General features: G+C 36.4%; 1 protein-coding gene across 2 annotated transcripts in view; it reads right to left on the bottom strand.

The window, feature by feature from the left end:
* The window catches only part of LOC149775592 (properdin-like), a 163,460-nt gene that overhangs the window by 83,129 nt on the left and 64,673 nt on the right, over positions 1-15,658 (bottom strand). For both annotated transcript variants that reach the window (XM_089943704.1, XM_089943705.1), the window contains one exon: positions 12,207-12,366. In XM_089943704.1, coding sequence (XP_089799830.1) covers positions 12,207-12,366 — 160 coding nt within the window. The remainder of the gene's footprint in view (positions 1-12,206; positions 12,367-15,658) is intronic.

Raw genomic sequence — 15,658 nt, 5'->3', positions numbered from 1 at the left:
CATATGGCAGAAACAATTAAGTGTCGACAGTGTCGTATCTGAATTTATTTTCATTTGCAACTCTGGACTTTCAAAGAAAATATTGCATGCATTGTGTTCACTTATATTTTCATTCAATATTTCTAAAATACATGTTAACATCCATGAGGATTTTATACCAAAATTGAAACAATTTTTATACCAAGCTACTTTAGTGCAATTATTAGAATTCTTGAACTCATTAAATAAACAAAACGTTACAATATGGAAGCATTGCATGCTGTTGCTGTTTAATGAAAATATCCTAAATAGATTCTTTGCCAATGGTGAATATGTACCTCTGAAATCTTTGGATTGGGAATGAGCGAGAGATTATTATGTTGCTGGCAGCACTACAACAGCAAACACAATAGGATAAACCAGTGGCGTGAACTAAAAAAGGATGACATCGATGATAAAGAGGGGTGTTAATAATATTTGAAGGAAGAAACTGTTCCATTTAAAATCCATGTACTTTTACTAAATCTTGATGTCAAATACGCAAGCCTGTACACCTAACAAACACAAAACAATTTCATGTGAGAACATTAGAGCACCTTCAAAGCATATTATGTTCTAAAATGTATAGAACTTTTGGTTTACTTATATACGTAATTAAGATAGAGGGCATGTGTATCCAATCCTTTTGACAACATAATTTTCTATTACAGTTTGTTTTATTTTGTTTATCAGGAAATGAGATATGTTATGTTATACTGTTTAGGAAAGAAACTCCAAACTTTAGACTATTATTTTAGATAATTTGTGAATGTACAAAAACGTTTTAGGTCTATGACTTAACACTAAACACGAGGTAGCTAAAACAACAGGACCTTATAGATATTATTAATGGTCTTGGGAGGCGCTTACACTAACAAACTCAAACTATCATTCAACAAATGGTCGAGCTTCATGAGATTGGCATTTACATGGATATAAATGACCTGCACAAAACAAGTGTGGTACATAGACAAGAAGTCTGATTGTTATTGTTGAGAGATGGCTCTCTGCTTTATTATGAATAAAAGTAAGGGTATCAGTTGGACAGGGAAAGTGCAAGACATTGAAATTATTGACGACATATTGTATAACAATTTTCTTGTTCAAGTCAAGGTTAATATGACGTATTAAATGTGAATGGCATTTTTAGGATTTTATTGCATCAACTTTATCTAACGGTTGTCATTTGTCTCTTAAAATCGAACTTTAATATTGTAACCATTTAGTTATTCAGGCATAAAAGAACGCTTGTTAATGTTAACAAGTCAAAGTTCAGATAGACTAGGAATTTTTAAAAGCCCTAAATGCTATTAGATATGATAGCTGTTGCAAGAACTTTTGGATTTAAATATAAACAGATTATGCAAACCACTCATATAAACTCAACAGTTTCAAATAATAATAATAATAATAATAATAATAATTTATATTTCAGGTGAAATTCAATTACCAAAGGAGGGGCATTTGGTCTCAATTGGTATTGGAGACTAAACACAGATACATTCACTGCATATGTATCGTCGCGCACAAAGTTTATTGGTGAAGCGGAAGATCAGAATAGGAATCACATATATTAATCTTAAGTATGTTTATATGGAATACAATGTCATGCACTTTGATGAGTTCTTAATCAGAGTTCAATCTCTTGATCTGAATGTGGTTGCAAATTTTGTATTTAAATTCCATGATGCCCGTGTTGGTTTTATTTCACATACCTGTACAGTTCCTGACCATGATACTGTTTATGACCTTTAAGTCACATTCTGTCTGAGCATGATACACTCCAGAGTCATGGATACATATATGAATACATACATACATACATACATACATACATATACAATGATATACCTCTATACATACATGTGGGGTGCATTGCAAAACCTCATAAGGAAAAGGTTGGGTCGGCGAGACCTCCATATCTCTAGATAGGTGTTCTATCATGTAAGCCATCTAACACGATGAGGCTTACTCGCTACATGTTCATCAGTGCTCTCCATGATACATTCTTTCGTTCAAAACTACTGACTTAGGTTTAGAGAAAAACTATTTGCAAGTTCACACCTGTGCACGACCCTATCACTGTATCCAAGCAGCACAGTTGGTAAAAAAGTGCGACTGGTCCAGATCTTGAACCAAGGACATTCCTAATTCTAGATAGATTTTCCACGATACGAAACAATGCTTACGACAAGCTTCAGCGACGAAGGTATGAAGAATTTGAAATCGTCATGATGTTTGTCCTTTCATTATCAGCGGTATTAAGCATGTTTATTACAGCGACAATTACAATACAGGTAAAATTAAATCATTATGTAAATCTTTTTAATCTGAATGTTTCTAATGAACCTTAACTGAAGAACTGCACTATGGTTTATTGGAATCTACTGCTGTCGATAAGAGCACGTGTTGTATCACATTCTGATAGAGGTAAAACATTAATATTGTATCATAGTACATCATCAAAATGATTGATGGATAACATAACGAACCTAGCAGACTTTAATCTACACCACAGCAGATAAAATAAGGGACAAAAACTGTAGCACAAGCATTGAAGAAAAAATTAATTGTACGTCAAACTTCAATACTGTTATGCCCACAACTTCTTTTTAGCAACGACATTTTAAATCAAACTTGTTCATCCGTCTGTATCCATTAATCTCTGCAGGACACTTATAAACACGTAACCTTGAGCCATAAATAAGCCATAAATAAAATGGCAACTGTTAATGATTATTCCTTTATGTTGTATCAACTAATCTGGTAAATGGCATTTGTTATATTTGCAAAGTCCATTCGATTTAATTTATTCAAATTGGATCACAATCAACTTTAGTACCAATACCGGTACCCTTACTTCTTGGACAAGGCACTTTTTTCAGCCTACTATAAAACATTTTGTACCAAAACAGTTCATAACCACATCGAAATTAAATTATACCAGTGTATTGCACTATACCAAGAATATGTATATACTTTTCAAATTTCCAGAGTAAAACTAAATGTTGTTTGATATACTTGTTAGCAGTTATTTCATGCAAATTGAAATTCTTAGCATATCGATTTTAATATGCAGCTTTAAAGTTAAAACATAGAATTCAGTTTATTGTATAGTTTGCGTACTGACTGCTGACTCTATCCTTTTTCAGATGATACTAAATTCCATATTGAAAATTGATCAAATAACAATGACATAATTGGTCTCTGTCTCTGTCAGTCTTCAAGTTTCTATGTCTCCGTCTCTCTCACTCTCTTACAGGTAGCTAAGTGTAGTGTCTGAAATAGTATACATACAACGAAATAGCTATCTCTTGTGTATTTTGAAGATGAAACGGAAGCTTAATGTTGCTTTGGGGAATATACGGGTCCATGCAATGGAAGGAGAGTGCCTAAGAAGCCAGCTACAAGAAACAAAATCTGAAACACACAAAGGTCAAGTGCGATGAAGATATTGGTTCAAGTCATATCTTTTAATACTCATTGATGATTATGAGGATTTTGAATACAATAGTTACATGATAATTTGCATTATGTCTTCTTTGCATTGATAGGAGAACGAATCGCTTTTTTAAGTGTTGAGTCAGAAACTTATATGGAACATTTCATAATTACAGTGCAGGTCATGCACAAACACAAACGTATGTGTTTATTGACCTCTTCTGCTCGCATTCGTCTTCGATATTGACATTAGATCCGTATATCACATCAATAAACAATATTGACCAAATCAGGTTCAAAGGATGTTATCACTTCATAATAGCAGATTAGTTTCTAGACCATTTGTTCAATATAGCTATTCGGAACAATCATTATTATACTGTTATTTTATTTAGGCAATGACTGAGCTGACACTTGTAATAAAACTTTTAACTCACAATTGGGCGGGAAGTTTAGCTACCTAAGATGGCAAGTATAGCTCTTCCGGATGATGTCAAACATCATTTGTTTGTGTTAGGTCAGTCACTCATAATATTGACATTTTGTTAGCTCGTTAGACTATTTAATACTACGGTTACAAACTTTACGTCAAGATGACGTTTGTTGGAGTGTTTGTTTTAGTGAAAAGAATATATTCAATTAATATGGGAAAATTATATCTTATATAATGTGTGAAGTTCTGTGAACATATGCCATGAAACTGTATATTCCAATTTCACAGTTGATCAGCTGAATAGGAATAGATAATTGGAAGATAGTCTTTGGCAGGGACATAGTTTGGTGAACTCTCTTTTATTATACAATGTTTAGAATTGTTATTGAGTAATTTTTTCACTGAATACTTAACATTATAGGTTTCGTCTGATAATATAGTTGTTAAACTTTATAGAAAGCTAGAAATCAGCACAGCGTAGTATCTTTCTAAATGTTATCCAGGTGCGTGTTTGTCATGAGTGAACGCGAAAGTGAGTGAGTGATCGATTAGTGTACGAGGCGCATGAAGGGGACGAGAAGTCGAGTGCCATGTACTTAATAAATGCCATTGGCGCGCGTCGTATCGTTTCTGGACTAATGACACATTTTTGATTGTGTCTACGCCTATCATGACGAATGCGATTAGCGAGCATTGTTGTATCTAGATGTTTAGGGTCGTCGTGTCTGGGTTAATTACGGTTTAATTGTTGATCCGGCTACTACTGCTACAATAGCCTGGGTTATTGCTGTCATCAGGTTGGCCCTGTTTGTTGCCTTTACTGCGCCCTTTGTTATTATTAGTCAGTTCACTGAGGAGTAACGCTGTTCATTCGGCTGTTTATTAAGAGCGTTGATATGCGATCCGAATCTCTCCTCTGTATGTTGGATCTTTGAGTGGATAGTTCTCTCTAGTTCGTGTATCTCGTGTCCGCCGTCTACAAGGGGCTGGTGGTAAAGTTTTTGTTTAGATGGAATTGGGACAGCGTCCTTTGGCAAGTTTAGCTGCTTGTCGACCATCCCAAGCTCTCGCAATAACTCATCATAGTTAGTGGTGGTTACGAACTTATGGCGAGTGTGACTCTTCCGCAATTCAGTCCTCAGTGAAAACCAAAACTTCTGTCTGAGGAGACCGTACTTTTCCTCTTCTCTGACGTGGCTCGCCTCGATTGCTGTTTGTAGAAGTGTTTCCAGACTACAGCCGAAGGTAGGTACCGATATCCCTTCTCTTTGGAAAGAGTTGAAAATTTCTTGCATGGTCATCATGTCTTGAGTTTACATATCTCCAAAGGCAGCATCTAAGCGCCTCAAAAATAGCTTAAATGGATGCTTTCTCGCATAATGCTATGACGATATGTCTCGTCCTGCCTCGTAGAGACCGTCTGAGTGCCTGAATAATAATACTAATAATAATAGCCAGAGGATAGTCGGTTTGGAGACATTTTATCTCTGATCTCCACTCGTAGTATCTGATGTCATCTGATGTCACCTTTCTGTATTGACTCGACCGCTGAAAGGAATGGGATCTTGGGTACTACGGTCTAAGTAAGTGGCGTGGGCGTAACACTGATAACGGAATAAGTTCCCTGGGAAACGTCTAATAGTGCTGACTCACCTATACTAACCTTAGGTATGGTATCTACACTCGGTTTACCGAGCTCCTGAGCGATTCTCGCTCGATACCTGCAAAAGGAGTGCTTTGCAACAAAGCGGTGGAGGGGGTATAACGGGTTTTCCTGGTGTTATGGATACTATTGATGAGGGTATAACGGAATTAGGTGTGGCCCCAAATGGCATTACCACATACCCACTGGCATTTAATGACTGAATCATCTCCTTTTCTGTCATGGGATTCTTACATATAGCCATAAGGTAGGGACACCCGAACAATCGCGCGTAGAAGTAACCAAGTAAACAAATCGTTCAATAATTTGTTGTTTTTATTGTACAACAGAGATTTGTTGTACAAACACAATTAAATGAGACAAAATTCAACTGGTATTTAATAGCTATGGAAAGAAAAGAGTAATGGGATATTTTTTTCCAAGACTAGTACCAATAGTACTGCAAAATCACTTACTTAATTTAGGTATAAGTATATACCAAAATGTATAAAGTGCTTACTAGAGAATGTTTTGCACTCCTTAAATTTCTAGAACGCCCCAAGAATATTAGACGTAAGCATTCACATAAAATAAACATATAATTGTGCATAAAACTAAACATAAATATGAACAATATAAAAACTTAGGTTTCAAAATAAATAATATAGATGTCATTGAAATGTTTATTAAATTAATGCAAATTAGTTTTAGTAACAAACAAGTCTATGATATTGCTAAATCAATATAAATGTAAACAATGACAGAGCTGCCCATAACCTGTATTTGACCTGATATACCGGTCGAACCGTGTTGCTAGTTGAAATAGAAAAATAATGAACTGTGTAATTTTACCGATTAGTGGAACTATAGAGTTAATACAAAAAGACTAAGGGTACTATGTGAGTTAAGAATCAATGAAAAATAAAACTTTCAGCATCAAGAATCCTTTCTTCCGAAAATATATAATCCTAACACAGAACACAGAACACAAAAAAAGCTTTACGAGTTCTATACACCCAATTGTTCATGTCCATTAATTGCGAAGGTCACGACGTCCGCACAAGAAACACTACGAAAGAAAAATGTCTGCACACTTCCTTTTTCTATTTTAATCAGACCGCATATGATTCCAGAGTCATACCGGAGCCTGGCCCTGAAAGTATCCATAACGATATGAGTCATCAGGGCAAGGAAAAAACACTCTTTGCTTAGCTAGGCAAAGGTTTTATTGGCCTGGTCTGGAGAAGGACGTTAATCGCATGGTGGAGTCTTGCGAACGGTGTATATGCAGAAAGTCTACGCTTAGGGCGATGGCTGAATTAACCACAATTCACATAACTCGCCCTATGGAGCTTTTCTGCATAGACATGTGTCAATAGAGCACTCTAAGACATGGTATGAGAATATCTTGATGATGACTGATCATTTCGCCATGTATGCTCAGCTTGACCCATTACGCAACCAAATGGTTCAGATTACCGCTAAAAGCTCTTTATGACCACGGCTTTGGATATTAGTGTTGGTTGTTGTTGTTGTTCTAGGGTTTAACGCCATTTTTCAGCACAAGATAGGCTATACATGGCGGCCAGTATAACTGGTGGAGGAAGAACCCTGGAAAACCCAGGGAAGAACCACCGACCCACGAGAAGCTACTGGCAGGCTTTCCCACGTACCCACGCTAGCCGAGCCTTGGACTCGAACCCACGCAGACAGAGGTGAGATGGCAGTGATTCGGAACGGTGAGCGCTTTAAACCACTCGGCCACTCGGGGCCCCCGATATTAGTGTTGGAAAAGGTTTCACAGGGATCAGGGACGTAATTTTGAGGGTAGGGTTATAAAGTAGCCATACAAATTAGAGACCATACAAAAGTCTCGCTCCTCCCAATTTCACCCGCAGGGAAATGGTGCCTGCAAACGCTTCAATGGAACTATCTTTAAAGAAGCTATGGATATTGAAGGAAGAGCAAAAACAAGATTGGAAGTCGTAAACTGCTCCAATTGTCTATGCATATAATATTGCTAAGCCCGATTCCAATAGATTATCAAACCATTTCGTTAGGTTTGGGTGGCACTCCCGGATTTCGCTTGACGCTTATCTTGGTACCGCACCAGATTGTGGCGAGGCTGCTTAAGATGTACGCGGAAACCTTAAGACCTCCAATTCGCTTACACAGCTGTGGAGAAGGAGTCGTACAATAGCCATGCTACGAACAAGGTCCAGTACGATAAGAAGTTAAGAGAGTCCAAACGTGAAAAAGGAGACCGAGTCTTAGTGCACAATGTTGAACTAAAGGGGAAACAAATATTAGCCTACAAGTGAACCAAGGACATGTATCAGGTGATATCGATTCCTAATTTAGATATGCTCGTGTACAAGGTGAGAAGGGTCGCAGGTCCGAAATCTGTACGAACTTTGTATCGAAATATGCTTGTGCCCTTGGTTAATCTTCCTTGCGATCCAGCCCCCATGAAATAGGTTCGGAAGAACCCATGTGTACAAAAATTAACCCCTTCAGAATCGAATGCTGAATCTAAGAGTTCTGATTCAAACAGCTCACAGGTATGTTATATACAATACAGACGACCCAGTTGGGCCGGGAGGGAGATTGGTCGATCCCGTGACCACTCCACACCGACCGCATCTCGATCTATTATCGACCCCATATTAGCCAGCCTCTTGAAAGCGTAAAATGTCAACATAGTGGGCCTGAGCATTATGCACTTAGTTTAAGTAAACTACCTACTCACGTGCCTCGCATGAGAGCACTTAGCACGGATACCCAAAGGTGTCTACTTAAAGGTCAGTTCAAACCTCGACCGTATCAGAGGGAGAGCCAGAGCGTCTGTCCCGGAGATTAGTCCAGATCTCACCAGCATCACGTGTGTCGCAAAAGACTCAGACCAGCAACCGGTAAGGCGTTCTACTAGAGACTGAAAACCACACGACCGGCTAGGTCACTGGGTGAATTCGCAGACGATTTACCACGTGTGAGTTAATGAGATCTATTTGTATAATTTGAGCGTTCTCTTTGTTTTTATTTAGTAGGTAAGAGTGATTTTGAATATCCCATTTATTGTCAATCTAACAAAATAATATATTATAAGGAGATAATTGGCATCATTATGTAAGTAATTGCGGCTTCAATTTCAGTGTTTTATGTATTTAATTCTTTGCCTAGGAAATTAACCTTTTAAACTGTGTAGTTCGTGTTTATTGTGTACTTGTCTTCCATGTTATTTACAAATATTACTGCGGAATGATGGATAAATGTGGGGTAGTTGTCTTCCAGAGAGAATAGGATGGGATAAAATCCAGCTGTAGCTGATATACTAGGTCATTCACGCCAGTATCACTACGGAAGAAAAAGAAGTGGAATACGTTATAATAGAAAACCGTCTTTGTTTGGTTTTCATTCTTTTTAAATTAAGGAGGATGAACTTTCATATTTGAATGGCTGTTTTTATAAATTGATATATGTTAATAACTGTCATGTATTATTGGTTTAATTTATCTCTGAAGACATGATGTATAGTACCAAATGGTTAATTGTTCCTGTAAATTTCCTTTTACTAGCTGCAGGCACAAATGTGTTAAATTTCAAGAGACATTTACACTTAGAGATTGAGTATGTGACCCAGTTGAGTGTCATGAGTGAGTAAGTGAGTGATCGATCAGTGCACGATTCGCATGAAAGGTACGATAACGTCGAGCGCCATGCACTTATATATATATATATATATATATATATATATATATATATATATATATATATATATATATATATATATACAGAGAGAGATAGAGATAGAGAGAGAGATAACCAGTAATTCCTAAATGCAAACTGAGCGGTGAGTCAACCGAAAGTAATTATTAGTACAATCCAGGACTTGTATGATAATCGCGGGTATACTTCAAAATTGGAAATCTTAAGAAGTATATTTTAATACCACTCGTTACAATTATGCAGTTAGGAAAATGATTGTGTCATCGACATGTTAAGATAATATTATTTTCATTTATATGATGATTTTCATAATTAATTTATATGAAGATTAAGTGTTAATTTAGTTTACGTTTTCATATTCAATTTTCTCATATTTTATTTTAGCAATATTCGTTTGAATTTGAATTTAAAACATATGAAAAAATTTGTCGAATATATAAAAGGAATACAGATTCCGTGATTTGTTCAATCATCAGTGGATCATCCTAGCAATTGTATTATTATTGATTCTCTGGATAAAGTTATACAACTTGATGTTATTTGCATTATAATGAAAGTACGAATGTAGATAAGCCTTTGTTAAAGTGTCATACATGATACATTTAATAGCAAAGTGAAACCTATCTTCTATATCTGCCTAAAAAGGACACCATCTTTCAGCATGAGGGATATTTGATACCTTTTTATGTTTGCCAGTATGGTAAAGCTTCCATTTCTGAACATCTATAGCAAGCTAAGACTTGTAGGAAGAGTTCAAGTAATCAATATGGTATTGACAACTCAAATTGATGTTGATCATCGTATACAATTGTAATATATCCAGTAAATTTAACTCTCCAGTTTGTTCTTGTCGACATATATCTTTAAAACGCTGTTCAAATATAACGAAAGAGTTTCTCATCACCCAACCTTTGATTAATCCATACATCACACACTATATATGAAAACGTAGATTCTTAACTTTATTCACCCAACAGTTAGTGTTCGCCAAATGTCAGTTGTAAGTTATAGCTATGTTTTGGGAATCTATCATAAGTCATATTTAATTTAATTCAACCAGTACTTTAGAATTCTTATATATCTTACTACTTGAATGATAAATACATTTTTTTCAAAACCTTTCTTTGCGGTAAATCCAATTATTCAATACTGTTACTTATGTCAGACTTGTGGAAAATGCATGCAATCTGTACATCTAGTGTTCTTTTGTTCTTGTGACCATTGATGTATATCTTGCACGCGTAAACGTTTGAATTTGGATTTGGCCGCGCGATACAATGGTTCAGTTCCTAAAAATTCAATAAATGCTACTCAATACGTCACTCACTGTTCGAAGCTTCTGTTATGGTTTTGGTTTAATATTTAAATGTGTCTTACAAACAATAAGAACAGGACAAATCATCAGTTATTTGGTTTGTATTTTATTGACTTCTTTGTTATCTTCTGTCTTCCTTTCGTTAGTTGTTTCTGTTCTGCTGATGAAATTGTTCATATATTCTTTCATGACCCAGACATTCAGATCGTCTCATGTAGTGGTTGTGAAATGTCTGAACACAGTTGACACAAAAAATGGAAAAGTTGCAGACGGCGTTTGAAACACCCAAGTGTTTCTTTCTCTTCTCTCAGTCTTTGTGACTGTGTCTGCCATTTTTATTTTACTTGTTTGGTTCCTATCGTTTGTAAAGGCATTTTTCATAACATATCGGAGTAGGGTTAGCTGTCTCGTTTTGAATCTAGTTAGTGAAACGTTTGAAAATGTTGCAATACGTGTCCATAGTGTTAGTATTATTCTGTATCTGAAAAATGTTTGCTCCTTTGACGAGCATAACTATTGCTGTATTGTAAATGCGTCATCTCATCAGGTTGCAAATGGTCAAATTTCTCTATTAAACTAAGAACCGAGTAAACGAGTACCATGAGTCGTTTGTAAATATGTAAAGATAGGGAAAACTATATGGTAATAGCGAACATGTTATTAATGTTATGCTCACACACCATCACAGAAACATATTAACGCACATGCACATACACACATACTCACACATACACACTCATATATATATATATATATATATATATATATATATATATATATATATATATATATATATATATATATATATATATATCGTCTGTGCAGATAACTTTGCGGGTTACATGTAGAGAAAGTGAAGTGTGGTTATTGCCTTACACACAATATACTTGACTAGAACATCGTGAATGGTTTACCGTACACTATATCAATTATCGCTGTAGTTCTTGTAGTTCTTGTAGTTGTTGTGTATATATGTCTAATTACAGCGTATGATGATGAAAGAGAAACAGGGTGACACAGATTGAGATACATGTGATTTTATTTTTTTCCAGTCCTTGAATTGTTTGTGGCGGAACAATTCAGCATGAATATTAATAGATATCCTATATTTTCAGGGATTCTACAAAACCCGGATACAATTATTCAATTGTACCACACGCTCTTTGATTTCGAGGTAGTCACAGTAGCCTCCTTGCTTGCCTGCTTGCTTGCCAGACTAAGTACAGTTTGTAATTGCAACCCAGATCAGACTTATTATGCTATCAAGGCTATTTATAACTGACTCACGTGGAAGTTCAGCATCAAAGGTCACTTCTGGTCTTATTTTTTGCACATTAAACATTCTATATTCCCCACAAATAGGCAAGGTTGTACATTTTAAAATGGTTAATATATAATCTTTTGATATGTGTATGTGGTATAACAATACTTTGAGTAGCGTTTTATTTTTATACTGTTTTCGCCTTAGTTATATATATATATATATATATATATATATATATATATATATATATATATATATATATATATTCATTTTATTTACATGACTGCAGGTAAATCAGCTACAAAGGAATCAGTTATTATTACAAATACAAGTGACTGACTGAGGTCTTGGAATATTAACAACTCACTCCAACGTCTTCAGAGTGGAAACAGTCATGCTCTCCAATTGCATGTCCATCATATGCACAGTCAAACAGATTTGATTCAGTCCCCAAACAAGTTACGTCATCCAGCCAAATTGGATCTATGCCATCTGGAACTGCAGAACTTTGTATCACAGATCCGGTTCTGTAAAACAAAAACTTTTTCTGAATGCGTACCTTTTTGCATGAATTTCTTTTTATAATCAATGTTACTGAAAAGAATTAATATTCTTTCACTTTGTAATGAAATCGATATTTATTTCATTCCTTATATGTACGTATGTGTAAAGAAGCTTCTCAATACGTTTGTTTAGTATGTTTTAAAGACATATAAGGATATAGGCAGCATATATAAACGTTAACTTCAATAGAAACTGTACATAATAATTGTTTTGTATTTTGTCTACTTTTTGAAAAGCACAACTCACATTACAAAATTGATCCAATACAATTATGATGGCATTTACTTGACTGATCTTTAGGTATGATATATTGTATTTTGTCAGATTTATGTTTGTTTGATGAATTTCGACGTATTACTATGTTTCTGTTTATACTTCTTACAACTATAATTTTTGTTTAATTGTAACGTGTCGGCGTGTAAATTGTTGCCAACATACATGCGTTACTGTAGCCATCTTTTGCGCATCCCTCGTTTGTATTGGGGTTTAACTTTGTTTTCACGTCAGAGGAAACGTAACAGGAGTATATGAATATGTTACTGAATTTGACATACCAAGTACTTTATAATCTACATGTTCTAATAGTTACATTTTCTTTCGCACGTAGTGCGGTCGATGTGATCTTGCTTATATTTTGAAATATATGGCGATAATTCCAAGCATAAAGAAGATTATATTATTAAGTTGGTTCACAAGTTGTTTCTGACAAAGAATTTGTCAATAATATTAAGAAATACAGATGTGTCCCTTTCGAAACACTAAGCGCAAAGATGCGGTTGATGTGTCCGACTCATAAACTTATATGTGATTTCAAAACTAATATATACGGAATGTGAGAGTAGTGAATGGGGTCACCCTAGCGACAATGGGAATTAGCATTAAAAACACCCTTGGGTCACTCTGGCGACAATGGAAATTTAACATTAACCACCCTGGGTCACTCTAGCGACAAGGGAAATTTAACATGGGCAAAAAACCCTGGGTCACTTTGGCGACAAGGGAATTTAACATTGGAGAAAGGAAATATCCATGCTAGGGACATTCTAGGGACAAAGGCATTCGAACAATGGAAATTTAACATGGGAGATATTGCTGGGTCACTCTAGGGACAATGGGAATTGAACATGGGGAATAGAGTTTGGGCCTGTATAGGGACAAGGGGAATTGAACATGGAATTTTATTTTTTTTAAAATTTTTGTTAAAAGGGGTAGGCAATGGAAAGTCAATCTCTTTTCGAGAAATGTGGGTGAAAAGGGCCTTTGGTTTTATGTTAATATTAACATAGACGGCATCTGTCACATCTTCTTCTTCTTAAACTCCTTCTAACTGCAGGTCCATACACAAGTACCCTCTTGAGGCATCCTTGTCTTTCTATGTAAACTCTTGTCATCCATAGACTAGTATCTCTCCTATCGACAACAGTCCACTTGGACCGGACATACATGGGTATGTCCGTCCTGAACATCATTGTTGACACAAGGGTGGAAGATTGAACGTCGGTCCACATCTTGAGGCTCCGAGAACAGATGAGTGATTGCGCTGAACTGCGCTTATTTATAGGGAGAGGAAGGATTGAAACGGATTGAGTTCATTGACCAATCCAAACACGCGTGACAAAATTCAGTCACCCCGCATCCAATCCGAAGACAGCAGTCTGTGACGTCACGTGGTCAATATAGATTCGCTAGCGCCTGTGTGCAGTCAGTCTATGTGACAGTGATTCAACATGACGGAAACTCAGAAAACAATTCACTGGGGTGCACCAGCAGTGGAGACCGCCCAAGGGAACCCGGACTTACTTTCAGAAGAGGCACATTGGGATTTTGTGGATTTTCTTACCTCGCAAGAATTTGTTCCGGAACCTTCGTCTCATTCTTCATTACCGCAAGTGGAGAATTTTAGACAGAGACAGAAAGAAGAATTGGAGAAATTTATGCAACGACAAACGGAAGCGGAACAAGCTTTTCTCCTACAGCAACAGCAACAGCAACAAGAAGAGGTAAGAAAAAAACAACAACAACAAGAAGTCGCAGCAAAGAAACAAGAGGGTGAAAATCAAACGGCCACGGTACTGTTGGACATTTTAGCGGAGTTAAGAAGTCTGAAGCAAATGTATCAGACTTCTTTATCACGACCGAAGAGAATACGACCTTCCCGAGCTAAACACGCCAACCCTGTGACTAAGCCTACCGTACCACCCTTAGTGATTTCAAACCAATCATCATCATCAGAAGTAGGCCTCGGCCGTGGCAAAGGCTTAAGGCAGTTAAAGTTGATTGCTTAAACTCACCCCTACACCAAAAAAATGGCCCTTTTCAGGGCCACCCACTTCTCTCGAAAAGAGATAGCCTTTCAATTTGCCAATAACTCAAAAATCAACAAAAAAAAAAACATTTTACCCTTATAGTACGTGTCTGTGTATGAGTGCGTGAGTGTAGCTTCTTATTTAAAATCAAAACTCAAAGACACTTACCTTATATAATTAATGTATTCTTTTCTCCACAGTTACAATCCAATTCACAATTCTCAACAGAACACTTTATAAATTACATTCACTTCTTCTGTTTCTTTATTTTACTCTCTCTTTTTTCAATTTCTTCACCGTCACAGTCTTTTCCTCCTCTTCCTCCTCACTTTCTTCCCTTCTTCTTTTCTTCTCCTGTTTCTTTTTCTTCACCTGGCTGCTTTCTTGCTCAGAAGAATCTCTCTCTTCTTCTGAAGAATCCCTCTTTTCTTCTGACTCCTCTTGTTTCTTTTTTGGGCAATCTGGAGACCAATGTCCTTTTTCTTGACAATAATAACAGGTATCTTGACTTTTGTCTTTTCTAGCCCCTGTTTTTTTTTCTTTTTTGACGGTCTGGACACTCTGAAGACCAATGCCCTTTCTTCTGACAGATATAGCAAGTATCTTGACTTTTATCTCGAAAGGAAGGAGAGTAGTCCGTCGGATGGTCTGAAGAGAATTTTCTAATGACCCCTCGCAAAGCTCTGATGAAACGTTCGATTTGGCTAGTCTCTTCCATCGTTGTGCTCGGTTTGAGAGTGAAATGAATAGTGAAAGGACAAGACACACACCCTTTTATATACGCTGGTTTGCCATGACTATAAATTAGTCTATGGTGTTTAAACTTGAGTCATTTGACGTTTTCCACTCAAGATGAAACGATCCTATTCATTCGAGAAGAAAGAAGAAGAAAGTAAGAGGCAGAAACGTGATCTATCGCCTCGTACCAGAGCTGAAGTCTTGGCACAAA

The sequence above is a fragment of the Sinohyriopsis cumingii genome, chromosome 19, assembly GCF_028554795.1.
Source record: "Sinohyriopsis cumingii isolate HCF-2022 chromosome 19, ASM2855479v2, whole genome shotgun sequence".
Taxonomy (NCBI): domain Eukaryota; kingdom Metazoa; phylum Mollusca; class Bivalvia; order Unionida; family Unionidae; genus Sinohyriopsis; species Sinohyriopsis cumingii.
Note: the sequence above shows the minus strand (reverse complement) of the source record. Positions and strands in the feature narration are given on the sequence as shown.